The following is an 18,446-nucleotide window of genomic DNA, read 5'->3' as shown; positions in this document are numbered from 1 at the left end:
TTTTATGGTATAAATGACAGACACTGTTGAATGAATGAAAAAAAAAATGTCACGATATGATATACATACAGTCTTTGAATGTGGAAGGTTTGCGACCATCTGGCTTAGGTCACTTTTGCCCTGTTCATCATTCCATGTTCATCATTCACGGTGCCCAGCTGTCCCCACCCTATCCATCTTACCTCCCCTGCCTCTCTTCCTGCCTCCTTCTCCAAGCCTCTGTCCCTACCTTCTTCAGGGAGGACAGGAGCAGACTGTTTTGCAGTTTTGAAGGGAAGAAGCAAGCACTTGGATACTTCAGATTGCCTGGGGCTGGAGACTTCCTCCCCTTTCCAACAGGTCACAGCAAGGCCCTTACCCTCCTGTGCCTCCAGCCCTTCCTCCTGCAGCTCACAAAGAGCCACAGCGTGGCAGTGGAGCGACAGGGCAGGTTCCTACAGGCTCCCCTAGAGGGCTCTCTCTGGTTCTCCTAGAGAAATTCAGAAGTGAGAGAGCGTCTTCCTGGCGGGGGAGCACATTGTGGAAGCAAACAGTGCTTTCCTTGGGGAATTTTCCCAGACTGCACCCCTCCCAGAGATAAAAGGAGCATCTGAGACTCCTACAAGCCCTGCCTAATAGCTTGGAGAAAGTGCAGTACATCTTAAATTACTCTGCTGTCTTCAGCATGTGTTACAAAGCGAGACTAGGAGGTTGCAGGGTCATTATAAGCAATACGCAGAGATCTCCCTGCTCAGAATGTGGATTGGGATCTGATAGGAATCTCCTTAGGCCCGCGGCCATAGTGAGTGCCTGAAATTACCCACAATGATGGACTGAAACCCAGAAGGAGGCCCCTCGCGGGACGCCAGTCACAAGCTCAGCGTTGTTCAAAATGCAAAGTAATTGAGCAATTCTTGCCCGATTCACCATCTTCAAAGATATCACTGAGACATAAGGAAGCCTTGGAAGACAAAATATGCTCAGTTGGAGAGAACAAGTTGTAACTGGTCCGAAGGACTGCTGTTTCACAGCATTTTCCTATTCTCAGTTAAAATGGACACTTTGAGAGCATTTTGTTTCCTTGAGAGAGAGAGCTTAGGAAAGATAACCTGCTGAAGTTTTAAAAAGTTTCCCAACTCAGTCAAGGCCTTTTGTTATCGTCCCATCAATGGAGGAATAATAATAGTACTGTAATAATCACCACCACTCATTGACTGCTGAATGGCCTACCACCCATTATGTTGAACACATGTAGAAACATCTCATTTCTCTGGTATGTGGTCAAGTAAGGAAAGTGAGCCCTGAGAGCCCAGGTGGCTGGTTCAAAGCCCCAGGACGAAGCTCAAAGTAGTCTCTTCCCCACTTTATGGTGTTGACTTTTGATCTCTGTGAATAAATGCCCCAACAGGAAAATATTGGCCACCTACACGTAAGTGACTGTTGACAAGTGGCCCATTCCAAACAATTCCCATGATCTGCTTTTTGCCACACATGTGTTGTCATTGGACAGTCTTCCCTCTCCCCCGAGCCATCTTTATCATACCCCTGAAGTGTGATGTTCTGTTACCATTGATGAATGGTTAGGTGAACACCTGTCCCATCAAGAAGGAACAAAGACCACTATTGGAGGGAGCACACACATTAGAGACAAAACCTCTCCAAGCAAATGGCTCAAGCAAATTTTCTTCTCAAAAAAATTGTAGTTACTAAGCAGTATGAGGTTTGTCTATAAAACATATACCAAGTCAAAAAGCCTGAGTTCATTTCGAGGCGGAAAATGTAACCGCAAGTGTGAACTTCACAAAATCTTGGTGAAATCACTCAAAGTAAGCGTTCAGAAAGGAAACAGGAGCCTTTTGCCAAAAAGCGGCTGAAACAAAAGGTCTTTATTTTATGAGTCTGGGAGAGTTGGTTTTATTTCATTAAGAAGCCCTGAATTTTGTTTTCACTTCACGATACATGTTGAGAGGTGTGCCTGGGGAGCCATTCTCCCAAAGGACGATACGCACTTTTCATACACTCCATAAATATGAAGTCATTACAGTGGCCCCCTTGGGGGAGGGAGAGGATTCTGGATTGAGAGAACAGGTAATCAGATGCCTAGGAAGAAAAGTAGAAGACAACAGGGCAGGTCGCCAGAAAGTAGTGGGAAACAAGATAGGGACCTGTTTACTGGAACTAGGGTATAGTTAGGGGCTTAGGCTTCAGAAACAAGGTGAATCCAGTTTCTGATATAAAGCTATCTGTTCAGAGTTAGACAAGCCACAAGCTGATTTGGTGCTAAGCCACCCAACTCCCTGCATGTGGTTTCTTAAATTCATGAAAATTAGCCAGAGGACTGGCCTGGCTAAAATGCCCTCTCCCTAGAATGCCTTTCCTCCCTTCGCTACCTGGTGAACTCATGCATTCTTTAAGACTCGGCTCAATTGTCCAAGGGGACATTTAGTGTCCTGTGACACTTAGTGCTCCGGATTTCAGCTTGGCAGCCTTCTGATTCATAAGCTGAGTTAATTGCATCCCTCCTTCGGGCCCCATGGCATTGTAAGCATGTTACATTTCATTGTGATTGTTATTGTAGGAAAGTATTATATCATAGTGATTTGGAATGTGAACTTTGAAGTCTGACAGGCCTTACTTTGAATCGTGGCTCCACCACTTCCTACCTGTATGGCTTGGGGAAGATGACTTTACATCTCCATCTCTCAGTTTCCTCATCTGTAAAAGGGCCTCGCCACCTGCTACCAATGGCATCCAGCTGTACTACAGATTAAATGAGATGGTTCTCCGAGAATGAAATCAAACGATGCATGAAAAGCACTGAGTGTATTGCTAGCCAGAAGCAGGAGCTCAGGAAACAGTAGGTGTGATAGCTGCCAGCCAGAAACCTATGTTGACGGGGATAAAAGTCCATGTAGAAGCAAAGAAAGCAGGAAACTGCCACCACCAACACCGAGTTGACCTGGAAGTTCCTTCAGGATACAGCCGTTGAGTTAACTGGCCTGGAAGGAGGAGAGATCAACCCAAGAGAGGCTCCTAATGTGGGATAAGGAATTGACAAACAATTGACTTGCATTCGCTCAGAAGGAGTGACAAACAGTGGAGATAGAGGGAGGCAGGAGCAAAGGCACCCAGGCAGAGAAAGAAGGGCAAGTCCACAGCAGGAGCAGATGGGGCAGAAGGAAGTGAGTCACTGCCCTGATGGACACCAAGCAAGGGGGCCTCTGAGGCCAGCTGCTGCTGCCTCTTGTAGGGCTGGGATCCTAGACTCAAAGCTTGAGTCACTTCCCCCTGGGCCACAAAGCATTACGTGCCAGAATGTGGGGTTTTATTAACAATTGTTAATATGTATTGAGTCTTTTCCATATATTATCTCCTTTAATCCTTTCCGAACCCTCAAACCATGAGATAAGCGTAATCATGACACCCATTTTAGAAAAGACACAAAAAAACTAATGAACTTACCCAAGGCCATGCAGCTAATAAATGATGGGGGAGGGACTCCCTATCTAGATCAGAAACTGATTTATATCAGAAACTGGTTGGTTTCCCCCCAACCCCACGTTTTCCTCCCTGTCATAGTCCTTCACTTTCCTCCCTCACAAACCTAGCAGGCATCAGTCTTCATTAATCTCACTTAGAAGATAAGCCCTTGTTAGTGAGAAATAAGTGGATTTATTCTCTTTCTGGTTAGAGATGGAATTTTTCAAACGATTTTGCCATCTCAGTGATTAAAGCATTCGTGGTCCTTTCCAAGTTCGTGTATTTATCCAACATTCTGTCATTGTTGGGGGGAGGGAGGTGGGGAACAAATGCCCAGCAACGGTCATGAGGTCATGACGGTGCAGAGCTAAGGTCGGGCTCACCAAGCCACTTTAGCCCTGGTAGATCTGCACTCTCCCCAGTCGGAGGGCAAGTTCCTCTTCCAGTGAGCTGTCTTGGGGCATTAAGTCTCTGCATGCATTATTCATCAAATGAGCCTCCAACACTTGAGAAAAACTTCTGGGCCTCAGCTGGCCCACTGGCCCTCCCCCCAAACCCCCCAGAGCTCAGCCTTCACTGGCCAGCCTCATCCTTTCAGGATTTTGAAAACAGAGGGGTAGGGAAGGACCCCCTCCTCTCCTTACAGGGGCTGTGAGAGCTCTCCTTAGAGCAGGGACCTGCATGCAGTCTGTGGCCTCACACACTGAATGAGCTAAGGCCCTGGCAAGGGGGATGGGGTAGGCCTAGAATACTCTGATTTGCATGAAAAAAGTCCAAGGTTAAGTGCTACTGAGGGCTTGGCTTCCAGCCAAGAGAAAACCCTGGCCTGGAAGGAGGAGAGGGAAGGAGCAGGGTGTGATTGAAATTTGCCTGGTGGACAGGAGTGAGGTGGGCATGGGGCCCTCACACCCACCTCAAGCCTGACAACCAGAGCAGACCGCCCAGTTCCATTATATAGTTCTTACTCAGTCCACTTCCACTTTCAACCTTCAAAGCTCACCTGGGCTTTGTTTTGAAGCTGCCTGAGGGATTATGAACACCCAAGACATGCGTCAAAGAATGAGCAACGCAGAGAAAGCTGGGTTTGCAGTTGGTTACCATTTTGGATTTCTCTTGAATTTGCCGTCCAACACACAAAAACTTTCTGTTAAGAGATTTTATGTGCATATATGTCTACGTTCATGTGCATATATGTGTACATGATGTACATATACATACGGGTTACAGATTTCTTTTAAAAGGAAAAAAAAGCACAAGCATTTCCTCGTTCGTCAAAATCCTCTGCGCCTTTGGGGATGCCAAATGAAGACATAAAATCATGCTGAGAGAAGGAAAAAAATCTGAAGAAACACACTTCTGTACTGTTTTCCAGGTTTTACATTGAGAGCATATCATTTTTGAAGGATAAAACCACCGTGGAGCTTTTTTTCCTGAATGCAAAGTCCTGTGTACTCAAGGTAAGGCACCCTATTTGTTATTTTTCAGTGAATGACTCCAGGCAGGCTGGAGTTGGGGGAAGAAATGGTATTGCCTATACTTGCATGTTCAAACAAAGAAAAATGAGCATAATCTTTCTCACTGGTACTTCCTACCCTGCCATAAAAAAAAAAAAAAAAAAGCTTTTTAAAAATTTAACAAAAGGCTGCTCTTCTCAAATTCTGAGCGAGAAAGACAGTCATCTGCAGGGGAATCATGCTCACAGACAGTTACCACTACCTAAATGCAGCTAGCTAATCCCCCACACAGAACAACCCAGAAAGACACAAAGATGGATCAGTCGGATTGTGATTGAAACCTCAAAAAAAGTCAGGCTGGGAATCTTTTTTAATACAGTATGCCCTACATCTATCATAATTCGAAACCAATCTTATTTAGGGACCTGTGCTCAGAGCCACGTGTTTTAAAGCAGTGTCCCAGTTATCTGTGGTGAGGGACGAGTTTTGTGTTTTATTGTTTTCTATCTAATCTAATCTTTGGAGGACACCTTGCTTTTGTAAAATTCAGTACACATGAATTGCCAGAAAAATGATCCCATGCTTGGGTGTTGCACCTGTGTCAAATTGCTATAGAACATTCTCAACATGTTACCACCTTGCAGACTATCACTGCTTTCATGGCCTCCACTCTGGCCTCCTCAGAGCACACCCTTGGCCAGAGCAGGGGGTCTGGGAACCCAGAGATGCTCATCTGGAACCTGGCTTCTCCATTCTAGGTTGTAGTCTCAGTGTTCCGGAAGTCCATGTCCACTTCCGGGGCTGGGGGGGAGCCCTTTCTGTCCGTGTACATCACCCTAAATCTGAGCAGTGACCAGGGACAGCTGGATGGTGCCTAGCCTAGAAAGACAAGGGGGCAGGCTGTATACGGATTAGGGTACACTTCCCCTGAACCTCCAGAATGTTAATTATGGCTCACTGCACACATACAGCTTTAAATGATTGAGGACTCGGTACGAGCAGAGTTTTTGTTAAAACTCATTTATCAGAAATAATTGAATGCACATATTTAAAGTGCATTCACTATATAATAGCCATGAGCTGGTCACCAAAATCAAGAGAGTGAATAGACCCAGCAACTACAAATCTGCTTTTTTTTCACAGTAGTCTACATTTTCTAGAAGTGTATATAGATGGAATCGTACGGCAGATAATCTTTCTGGTCTTCTTTCAATGAGCATAATTATTTTGAGATGCATCTCTGTTGTTGGGTGTGTCAGTAGACCATTCCTTTTTATTGCTGAAGTATTCCACTGTATGGAGGTGCCTTAAATTGTTTTTCCATTCCCCTGTGATTTTTTTTTTTCGTTTTTTTCCTAGCTTTACTGAGATATAATTGACATAGAACAGCAAGTTTATGGAGTACAGTAAGATGATTTGCTACACTTATATACTGCGAAGTGATGCATTCATTGGGGACAATTACAAATAAAAGTGCTATGAACATTCATGTACAAGTTATTGTTTATACACATGCTTTCTTTTTTCTTGGGCAAATACCTGGGAGCAGAATGGCTAGATCACATGGCAGATATGCTTAACTTTTTAAGGTACTGCCACTCTGTTTTCCAAAGTCGTTTTCAAAAATCAGTTGTCCACATGTGCATGAGTTTATTTCTGGACTCTGTAGTTGGTTTCGTTAATTGTCAACCTTTATGCCCATGACATACTGTTTTGATGACTATAGCTTTATATTGTGTCTCAAAATCAAAACAAACTCTAGCATGGTTCTTTTTCAAAGTTGTCTCGTTTATTCTGTTTTTACATTTCCATATGAATTTTAGAATCAGCTTGACAATTTCTAAAAACAACAAAACAAAACAAAATGAAAAACACCTAATGAGATTTTCATGAGGATTGCACTCAGTCTGTAGACTACTGTAGAAAAAATTGACAACCTAGAAGTTTGGAGTCATCAGTCCCATAACACACAGTATATATCCCCATATATTTCGGTCATCTTTTATTTCTCTCAGCAGTGATTATAGTTTTCAGCATATAGATCTTTTGTCAGATTTGTCCCCAAGTCTTCCATATTATTTGATAAAATCATAAGTGATATCTTTTTATCTCAGTTTCTGAATGTTCATTACTAATTCTATAGAAATGCATTTGTTTTTGTGTATTATTCTTGAATCCTACAGCCTTTCTAAACTCACTTACCATTTTTGGTAGCTTTTTGTAGATTCCATCAAATTTTCTTTATAGATGATCATGGCATCTGCTTAGTTTTACTTCTTCCTTTCTAGTCTGCATGCTTTTTTATTAGTTGTCAAATTTATGGGCATAGTTGTTCATAATATTTCCTTATTGCTCTTTTGATGTGTGCAGTCTGTAATGTTGTTACCTCTTTTGATCCTGATATTAATAATTGATGTCTTTCTCTTTTTTTTCTAATTAGTCTGGCTAAAAGTCAATCACTATTGAGCTTTTCAAAGAACCAGCTTTTGGTTCAATGGTTTTCTCTGTTGTTTTTTTGGTTTCTATTTCATCAATTTCTGCTATGACCTTTATCATTTTTCCTTTTATCTTTATTATTTCCTTTATTCCCCTTTCTTTGGGCTTAATTTTCTCTCCTTATTCTTGCCACTTAAGATAGAAGCTGATAAAGATGTTATTTTCTAATATAGGCATTTAGTATAAAAATTTCCCCCTAAATAGTGATTTTGTAGTGTCCCACAAATTCTGATATGTTGTGTTTTCATTTTTATTGTTTCAAAATATTTCCAAATTCCTCCTTCCTATACCTTCATTGGCCTCATGTTATTTAGAAAAGTGCAGTTTGGTTTCCAGATATTTATTTGGGGATTTTTAGAGATCTGTCTGTTATTTATTTCTAGTATAATCCCACTGTGGTCAGAGAACACACTTTGTGGAAATTAAATCCTTTTACATTTATTGAGACCTGTTTTATGGCCCAGAATATGCTCCATCTTGGTAAATTATCCATGTACACTGGGAAGAATGTATTCTGCTGTCACTCAGTGGAATGTTCTATCAGTTTTATCACTGCTTTCAATTATGAGGTGTGCTGGTATAGCTTTCTTTATGTTTCTTGTGATTGATTTTTTTTATGCGTTTTGGCAATCACTGTATTTTAACTGGTTTTATATACTATTTACATTTAATGTGATTTTTGACATGGTTAAGTTTAAGTCTGTCATCTTCCTATTTATTTTTTGTTTGTCCCATCTGTTATTTTTTTTCCTCTCTCTGCCTTCTGTTGCATTTATTGTGTATTGTATGATTCTATTTTATCTCTTTTATTGGATTATTAGCTATAACTCTTTGTTATTTCCATGGTTGCTTTAGGGTTTATAGTATACATCTGTAACTTATTATGTCTACCCCGAAGTGCTGTTGTACCATTTCACATGTAGCACAAGAACCTGACAATAGTATATTTCTGTCTCTCCCCTATGAGCCTTTATACTATCAGGGCAATACATTTTACTTTTTGATATGTTATAGATGCACATGATGTTGTTTTTTGTGTAAATATTTGATACTTCTGCCTGCTCTTAAAATTTTCTTGTTATCCCTGCTTTTTTGATTACGAGGTGCTACAGTATAGCTTTTTTCATGTTTCTTGTTTTTGATGTTTATTGAGCATCTTGGATTTGTGTGTTTTTAGTTTTCATCAATTTTGGAAATATCTCAGCTATTTTTTTCTTCAAATATTTTTCTCTGTTCCCATCCATACCTCCTTTGCAAATTCCAATCACACATATACTGGGTGACCTGAAATTATCCCACAATCCAGGGATGCTCTTTTCATTTAGTTATTTTTGTGTGCATGCTTTAGTTTGGCTAGTTTCTATTGCTCTGTCTTCAATTTTATATCTTTTCTTTTGAAATCTAATTTGCCATTGGTTTCATTCAGTATACTGAGTTTTTATCTTTAGAAGTTTGACTTGGATCTTTTTTGTATTTTGCATATGACCCCTTTTTGAAATATGAGATACAGTTATACTAATTGTTTTAATGCCTTTCTGTGCTTATTCTAATATCTGGGTCAGTTCTGGTACATTTTGACTGATTCAATTTTCTCCTCATTATGGGTCATGTTTTCCTGCCTATTTCCTGCATATTTTGCATCCCTGATAATATTTGAATGGATGTTGGACATTGTTTAATTTAACTTTTTGGGTGCTGCATATTTTTATATTCCTGTAAATATTTTTGACATTGGTTTTGGGATAAAATGTGATTAGTTAGACCTTTTGTTGTTGTTGTTTTCAACTCTTAGTTTTATTATTTGTTAGACTGGCCCAGAGCAGTGTTCATTCTAAAACTAATTATTTTCCATTACTGAGGCAAGACCCTCCTAAGTACTCTACTCAATGTCCAATGAATTATGAGTTTTTTCTATGGGGAACCAGTCTTGTGAGAAAACCAGGTACCCTTCCCTTCCATCCTCTTGGATAATTCTTTCCCCAACCTTGGGCAGTCTCCTTCCATGTATGCAGTGATCAGTACTTGGCATTTCTTCAGGATTCTCTCTGTGCAGCTCTCCTTTCTTTGGCATTCTGTCCTGCAAATTCTATCCATTTTGGTCACCCCAGTCTCTCAGCTCTGTCTCCTCAACTCAGAGAATCCACCATGCTCCATCTGTGTAACACCTTCACAGCCTAGAAACATTCTCATGGCAATAAGTGCGTGCTGTCATGGGGTTCACCTCATTCAAGGTTCACTGTCCTTTGTTGCCTTTTATTCAGTGTTTTTTTAAAAAAATTTTTTAACATTTATTCATCTTTGAGAGACAGAGAGACAAAGCATGAGTGGGGGAGGAGCAGAGAGAGAGGGAGACACAGAATCTGAAGCGGGCTCCAGACTCTAAGCTGTCAGCACAGAGCCCAATGCGGGACCTGAACTCACTGACTGCGAGATCATGACCTGAGCCGAAGTCAGACGCTTAACTGACTGAGCCACCCAGGCACCCCACCTTTTATTCAGTGTTTTCAAAACTTTTGTTTCACATTTATTGGCTGGTTTTTTAGTTGTGTAGTTTTTTTTGGGGGGGGGGGTGGTGAGAAGGTAAATCCAGTCCCTGTTAATCCCTCTTGGCTACAAGCAGAAGTATTCAAATCAGAGTTTTTGGCTAATTCTATGGGGAAAGTAAAATGTCTTCAGCACTAAAGACTTTATTAGAGGCTCTCTTTGTCGAGACTTGAGCTTTCTGAAGAACTCCAAGAGTTGACTGATAAGTAGATACTTATATAGCAAATACAGGGTTTACTGAGTCATAAGAAAACATTTCATAAACCACAGTTGGTCATCATCTCCTATGTGGAGAAATACAATCGCCCTTGTTATATTTTTCACCACCTAGCTGGCCATGGTCCAGTGAAACAGTCTTCTTGATTGCTTCTTCACTGTGTTGCTGTGTAAAGAAAGATAGGATGTAAATTTAAACTCATGATATTTCTCTTGTAGCTTTGTATGCTAAATTCCCTTGGTCCCTTTTCAGAAAGTACTGAAAAGTAACGTTCTTTTAAATTCTTCTCCATCTTATGAATGTCCATTCCTGAGATTTCCTTTCTAAATGGGAGTGTTTGGCCACTTGTCAAAGAATTTAGAACTTTTACAAAATATAATATTGAAAGGCACTGTAACCTATGAATGTTATTGCAATAATTTTTTTAACGTGAGTTGTAAGAATTTAGAGTTGAACATTTTCTAAGTAATACACAGATGACTACTAAGAAACAATCCCAAGAGATGTTATAGAATACAGTAAATGATAACAGGATCAGGTAGCTGTGTGGTAAAGCAGCTTTTAAGTAATTTCTTAAGACATGATAATTTAAGAATATTGCCCATGGGGACTATCAGCTGAATCATGGACACAGGAGTAAATAAGTTTTTTGAGAACACAGTCTCAGCTATAGAACACATGTAGGTGGATTCCCAATGGGTGAAAGTCAGTCACTGACATGGTTAATTCGGAACTCATTGCTGGATAAGACAGTGAAAGGGGCTTCCTTCCACACTGTGCTGATGTGTTCAGCACCTCTGATCACCCCTATACACACTTCTTCCTCCCTGACAGATAGCTGTCCCCTTCTGTCAGTTCCTTCCTTCCAATGAGGACAGAAACATATAGGTGGGAAAAGAGAGCTCTTTTTGCAAATATTGACAAAGCCACAGTATCTTTTTGCATGCTTGGTGACCAAGAAATATGACTTGTGATGAAGTTTCATACAGTTGCTGAAGCTCTGCATAGCTATGTAAATATGGATTCTGTCTTTTAAAAATTCACCTCTGTGAGTATGTCGTTTGAAACACTGTGTGGTTCCCAATGGTTTTGTATATATCATTGCCCATACTGCATAGTGAAGAAGCCATTGTTAACTTTGTGTTGAAAGAAATATTGGGCTTCATTTTTGAGTTTGGGTATTCCAGAAGAGTCTGAAAAAAGGGATAGAGATTTTTCACTTTCGCTCACTCCAAAGGAAATCCCCATGTACACAGTGTGGTACAAATTGGGCATTCGATGTATTGTTGTTGACCGACTCATTAAGTGAATGAATGCTTGTTTCCCAAGAAGTCAAGGGATAAACAAAACCACTGGTCTGTTGTATAATTTGACTAGTATTAACTATGAATGTATATAAATTTACTGCGAAATTAAACGCCTAAAATCCTAAAAAATTCACTTTCAAGGTATTACTGAATAACACTTAGCAAAGCTCTGATGACTCTAAATACCATTTTCAGCAAAGAATGAGTAAGAATGATTCTAAAGGGAGAAAATTTAATGTATCGTCTGATATTTTATTTTAAAAAGTCAAAAGCCTTTTGGATTTTTCTCTAGTCATTATAGATATCAATTAAATGTCAATAACAGTCTTACAGAAAACCAGTTCTGGTCAACTTCAGTTATTAAGCCATCGGCATATAGGCCAAAGCCAATGATGGCTAGAACTGAGCACATAAGAGAGTATTTATTTAGCAGTTATTTATTGGATGCCTGCTACCTGCCAGCACTGTTTGAGACTGCTTATAACTGGAAATGCTCTGAGGATGTCTTGTTTTTTCTCCCGGTTTTTTAAATCCCAATTTAAACATCAGTGAAAATGAAATGTGTTGTCTGAAAAAGAGTCTACGTTAGCTTAGTTATGACAATAACTTAGCTTCATGTTTCCTCGTCCTTTTGGAGCCATTCACTTGATTCGGTATTTCTGTTCTGCTGTAATTTGCAACATGAGAAAATACGTTAAAAATCATGCTGTTGTGTTGGCTCTTGTCAATGAAATGTAATTCTAAGGAAAAGCTCAGGGCTAGGGCTACCTCTGAAACATACCAGCTGTATGATCTTTGCATTGCTGAGCCATTTTTTTCCCATTGCAAAATGATCTGGTGAGATTGGGGCAGCATTTCTCACTGTGTGACCTTTGACTACCTTTATCAGATATACAACAAATGCTCATTTTGAATAAGCAAACTCCTGCCTTCTTGCCCCTCTCCCAACCACAGAATCAGAATTGAGGAGGGAGCTGGAAATCAGCCTTTTCAACAAGGTTCTCTGGTGATTCTCCTGAGCACTTTAGCTGAAGAACCCCTGGATTTTCTGCGTGTTAAACATGCAGAATGGTTAAATATGGGTTGAAACTGGCCTTGAGAAATATGAATCAAGGTCCACAGAGGACTCTAGAAAGATGCCTTTTCATTTTTCCTCTTGTTTCCTGGCAGTTAAAACAGAAAAAGGCATTTTCCCTTAAGAACAGGAGAGCAGAGGAAGGTATGAAATTGCTTTCCAGCTCTGAGACTACTTGGAAGGAAAGAAATGTCTTCAGAGCCCTTTCTGTACATTTTTTGTGTGCCAGTACTGTGCTAAATGGTACACATTTCACTGCATTTGATTCTCACTGTAGCCCATAATGAAGAAAACCTGTGATCCTCTTTTAGCCATAAAAGAACAGCAGTACAGACAGGTTAAGTAATTTGCTTAATGTCACAGAGCTGGTAGGTGGGCAGAGTGTCCTTGGAAAATTACAACAGCAAGAGACCCCGGCCTATAAAAGCATCTCTCATTTGTCTGGACTTTTCTTTGGTCATCGCTCCAGGGAAATAAAAGTGTCCTCGGTGAGTCAGAACTCAGGGCCTGGTATTAAAGAGCAGGCAGGTCATAGCCACTAACGAGTACTGAATACATACGTGCTTACTCCGTCTATTCATTCCTTTACTTCCCACTCCAAACCATACCTACGTTCTGCTGTTGTCTCCCATTTTACAAACGGGAATACTGAGGTAGAGAGGTTGAGTAATGTACACAAGGTCACACAGCTGAATTAGTGGAGGAGCCAGGATTCATCACAGGCAGTATAATGCCAGAATCTGACTTTCACCACCACACATACTGCTTCCAGATGGCTGGGGGTCGTCTGTCGGCTCCCCATGGAGGTGGTGTATCCGGGTCATCTGAAGCATAGGCTCCCTCTTTCCCTTATTCCGAACTGTGTTGTACATGCTCATGCTCTTAGCCCAGGGTGGTTAACAGGTGCCTCTGGACGCTAGGAACCACTGGCTCCACAGGTTGGCCTGGGGGACAAAGCACTCAGATCCTTTCCGAACTGCACTAGCACTCACGGAGGAACAGAGCCCGTCAGAAAGTTACAAACGGCCGTGTGGGTCAAGTGTTCCCCAGGAGAGAGCTGTTGTCTGAGTCGTCCATCAGGTGAGGGCTCTTGAACCTGTTTGGCTTCCTCAGTGAGAATGGAGAGGGGCACACCTTCCCTTTGCAAAACAACCACCTGTGCCAGGTGGTGATGATGTGGAAACGCCGAAACTGATACCGGGGAAGCCTGGAAGCACTCGGCGTGTGGGCAGTGGTCCACCTTGGACGACCTGTTGCCCGCTGGAAAAGCCTCGATGCACGATACAGGACCGGAGGTTTGGCCCCGGTTGTCATTTGCGGAGGCCCCCTTGACCACATCTGACTTTAGTACTCAATCAACGTGTGTCACCACCACCCTTTTTTCAAGTCAGTGATTTGAAGACACGCTTGGAAAATTCAAATAGTATTGGCCGCCTTGTCCCTTTTGCTGTGTTTAAAATTTATATGTTAAAGAAAAGGCAGGAGAAGGCAAAGCAACTGGGGTTCAGGAGGTGCCCTGGGGTCGAGATCATGCCCTGGGGTGAAGAGGAGGAGAAGGATGGCAGCTTGACTTTACAGAGAGCTCCCCAAGCAGCAGGCATTGATTTTTTTTCATTCATTAGCTCATTTAATCCTGGCAACAGCCAGGATTATTATTTATTATTGCTTTAACAAATGAGGAAAATGGAAACATAAATAAATTAAGTAATTTGGCCGTGGTTAAATAGGTCGTTAGTCGCGGAGTAATTACTAGGCAGCCTAGCTCCAGAAACCATAGTACTTATCATTCATTCATTCAGTCAGTCAGTAAAAATTTATTGCATTCTTGTTAAGGGCCATTATTTGTGATGAGTGCTGCATTATTCTAGCACCAGTACCTTCCCATGGCCTGTCCTAAATCGTAAGGATTCTTGCCTTTGTATGTTTGTGTGTCGATGTGTATTGTGTTTATTTTAAGGGCAATATACTATGATGATACTTACAAGGACATAATATTTCTGAAAGATGCCAGGGACCTTGGAAAGACTGAGCACACCCAGCATCCACTGATGCTTCTTGTTACTCCTTCCTAATAATCTAAAAAGCAGTGTCAGACATTTTCCTAGCTCCGCAATACTGCAATACAAGGAATCTCACAAACAGAATTGAGATTTTTTTTTTTTAAGATTTATTTGGAGGCTGAGGAAACTAATTTTGTTGCGTGAATTTTAGATATACGATTTATCTTTCTCTTAGGCTTTTTCTGTATTGAGAAGTTTTTGGTTTTGAAAGGTATTTTTTTTTTAATGTTTTATTTATTTTTGAGAGAAAGAGAGAGACAGAGTGCAAGCGGGGGAGGGGCAGAAAGAGAGGGAGACATAGAATCTGAAGCAGGTTCCAGGCTCTGAGCTGTCCACACAGAGCCCGATGCAGGGTTGGAACTCACCAACCACAAGATCATGACCTGAGCTGAAGTTGGACACTAAACCGACTGAGCCACCCAGGCACCCCCAGAATTAGGCTTTTGTAATCACACACACACAGATGAATACTATAGTTTAAATCTACAGCTGAAGAATCTCTCTCCTGAATATAAGCTACTTTCTTGCCAAAAGGATTTTAAGAAACTATTAGACCACTTTCTTGGAAATTCACCACATGCCTTGAACATGTTCAAGACTTCAGGAAGTTCTTCAATAAGCAAACGTGGGATTTTGTTTAACCCGATATTGTCCAGACTTACTTGCATATGAAATTTTTCTTTCAAGCTATACTTATTAACTGACCTCAAACTATACTTGTGGAAATGCCACTGTGAATATATGCTATACCATTAAATAATAAAGCAAAAAGTGACAACTGTAAACCTCCTGGGTATTAGTCTATGTTAGATCTGACATAGATAAAAACCTGGTCTATTCTGATTCTTTAAATGAAACATCTTCGGAGTCAGTAAAGAGATGTTGACCTGGGTACTAAGCCAGTAATTACGGACTTCCTCTGCTTCAGACTGAGCAGGAGTAGATACCAAACCAAAAAGGAGGAGAACTTGGGTCATTAATGCCTTAATAGATTTCACTATGCTCTCTTTTCTTTGCTAATAAGTTCCCATCTCTTTGTACCTCAAATAAATGTAGAAATACAAATGAGCCAAGCATTAGTAATCCTATTAAAAATTAGAGGTATTGTAAGCCTATCCAATCACATTTATTCTTATCCTCCTTCTTACCCCATTTCTTGACTGAGACCTTTTTAGATGTGCCCTTTCATTAGTAGACTTAGTGAGAGTCTCAGCCTAACACCCCTGATACACACTCTTACCACACTTAGAGTGATACAACATATTGCATAATTGCCTCAGAGTCTTAATGCCATTTGCACTTAAGTGTGTGAACCCAGAGGCGCCAAAGCTCTCTTAAAAGTCTATGTGGCTTTCGAGGGCAGTCGGGCCATGTCCATTAAAAGTAAGAATATATCGGGGAGCCTGGGAGCTCAGTAGGTTAAGCGTCCTGACTCTTGATCTCGACTCAGGTCATGATCTCACTGTTTCGTGAGTTCAAGCCCCACACTGCTCTCTTTGCTGACAGTGTGGAGCCTGCCTGAGATTCTCTCTCTCTCCTCTCTCTCTTCCCCTCCCCCACTCACATTGTGTCTCTCTGTCTCTCTCAAAAAAAATAAACATAAAAAAAATTTTCAAAACATAAGAACATATCTTTTTACCCAGCTGTCCATCAACTTTAGGAATTATTGAAATATGAAAAGATAAATATAAAAAGATCTTAGATAATTGTTTCTAATAGTAGGAAACTGGAAACTGCCTAAATACACTTTAACGGGGGATTAATTAAGTAAAGGCCAAATCATTCATGTGATTGGGTATTGTGTAGTCATCAAAGAGTAGATTAGTCCTGCTCTATTGATATGGAAATGTGTCGAAACTACACTGTCACATTTAAAAAGAATCAAGTTATTGGGGTGACTGGGTGGCTCAATCAGTTAAGTATCTGACTTCGGTTCAGGTCATGATCTCACGGTTCGTGAGTTCAAGCCCCCTGTCGGGCTCAGTGCTGACAGCTCGGAGCCTGGAGCCTGCTTTGGATTCTGTGACTCCCTCTCTCTGTCTCTCCCCTGCTCACACTCTGTCTGTCTCTCTCAAAAATAAATAAAACGTTAAAAAAAAAATTTTTTTTTATTTTTTTTATTTAAAAAAAAATTTTTTTTTTTCAACGTTTATTTTTTTGGGACAGAGAGAGACAGAGCATGAACAGGGGAGGGGCAGAGAGAGAGGGAGACACAGAATCGGAAACAGGCTCCAGGCTCTGAGCCATCAGCCCAGGGCCCGACGCGGGGCTCGAACTCACGGACCGCGAGATCGTGACCTGGCTGAAGTCGGACGCTTAACCGACTGCGCCACCCAGGTGCCCCAAAAAAAGTTTTTTAAAGAAGTTACAGAACTATAAATATAGTGTGATTGTAGTTAACTTTATTATTTACTTTTATGTATATTAAATGTACCGATAAGAAAAAATAGAAAAAAGTATGGCATAGCCTAAATTTCTATTATCTCTGAGAGAGAGATTATGGAACTTTTGCCTCCTAAGCAATGCTTTTATAATTTTCTTTAACAAGAAGGTTGGGGGCACCTGGGTGGCTCAGTCACTTGAGCATCCGACTTCGGCTCAGGTCACGATCTCACAGTTTATGAGTTCGAGCCCCACGTTAGGCTTGCTGCTGTCAGCACAGAGCCCACTTGGGATCCTCTGTCCCACTCTCTCTGCCCCTCTCCCACTTGCGCTCTCAAAAATAAGTAAACATTACCAAAAAAAAAAAAAAAAACCAAGAAGCTTGAATGAGTTTAAATCATAAAAATAAAGACAAAACCAATCAGTGTGTTCGCTGAACTTTACCTCTTTAAAGCTGTGTGAAGAGAATAAAGATTTTTTCTCATCACTTTCCTTCTGTTAGAAAAACGCTCCATCACCTTTCTCGCCGGGCAAAGCTAATGGAAGTCGAAAATTCCTAATTGCTTTATCTGGAAAAGCAAAAGGTCTTCTCTTAAAGACAACTGGCAGAATGGGTTTGTTTGTTGTTTTTTTTTTTTTTCCACTTGTAAAAATCACACTTGTCAATTGTAGAAAATTTAGAAAATGAAGAAAAATGCAAAAAAAAAAAGGTGTTGATTCATAATCCCAAGACTAGGGCATTAATTGTATCATTTTGACATCTTTCTTTCTTTTGAGCATGTCTTTTTCTTGGTTGAGATCAGTTGCTGACTACATTTTACGTTTTGTTCGACTTTAAACTTTTTGTGTATGTTTAGGCTTTAGCTGTACCTGGTCCACTTTTCTTCCTCTATTCTGTAGGTTCTTATGTTTGGGGACTCTGTGCAGTATGGGGAAGGACTGCAGAGATGCTTGGCAGTGACAGAGTTCTATTTCATTAAGTATAAATTCATACAGTGAGGGTGGGACCAAGTTTTCTTTATGTCAGAATCCCTAGGACGTACATCGTGGGTAAAAGTTTGTTAAATGGCTGAAAAAGTGAATGAGTGAATGATTAAAGAATGGACAAAGGGGTAGCAGGGTTGAGGCATTTTAGAAAGTAAAATCAACAAGACTGAGTGCCTCCCGAGTCTTAGCTGGTCCCTGCTGCCTACAGAGGCTGTGTGGCGCAGTGACTCTGCAACCGGGCAGAGTTTCGTCTCAACAGCAGCCTCGGCTCAACAACATAGCCTTGGCTCTTACCTGGGCATGGCGTCTCCACTTTTAAGCCTCTGTTTTATCAACTGGTAAAGTGAGAGCAGTAATGGTTCCTGCCTCAATGCATGAGTTAATATGTGCAAAATGTATCGAACCGTGTCTGGCACAGTGTGTTACGATTAATATTTTTGCTATTATTAATAATCTATTATTATT

The 18,446-nt window shown here is 40.8% G+C and overlaps 1 protein-coding gene across 7 annotated transcripts in view; it reads left to right on the top strand.

Annotated features, from left to right (window-relative positions):
- FRMD4B (FERM domain containing 4B) overlaps positions 1-18,446 on the top strand; it is a 324,025-nt gene that overhangs the window by 216,826 nt on the left and 88,753 nt on the right. For all 7 annotated transcript variants that reach the window (XM_043587910.1, XM_043587913.1, XM_043587911.1 and 4 more), the window contains one exon: positions 4,832-4,916. In XM_043587910.1, the coding sequence (XP_043443845.1) occupies positions 4,832-4,916 (85 nt within the window). The remainder of the gene's footprint in view (positions 1-4,831; positions 4,917-18,446) is intronic.

This window comes from Prionailurus bengalensis, chromosome A2 (assembly GCF_016509475.1).
Source record: "Prionailurus bengalensis isolate Pbe53 chromosome A2, Fcat_Pben_1.1_paternal_pri, whole genome shotgun sequence".
NCBI classification, from domain to species: Eukaryota; Metazoa; Chordata; class Mammalia; order Carnivora; family Felidae; genus Prionailurus; species Prionailurus bengalensis.
Note: the sequence above shows the minus strand (reverse complement) of the source record. Positions and strands in the feature narration are given on the sequence as shown.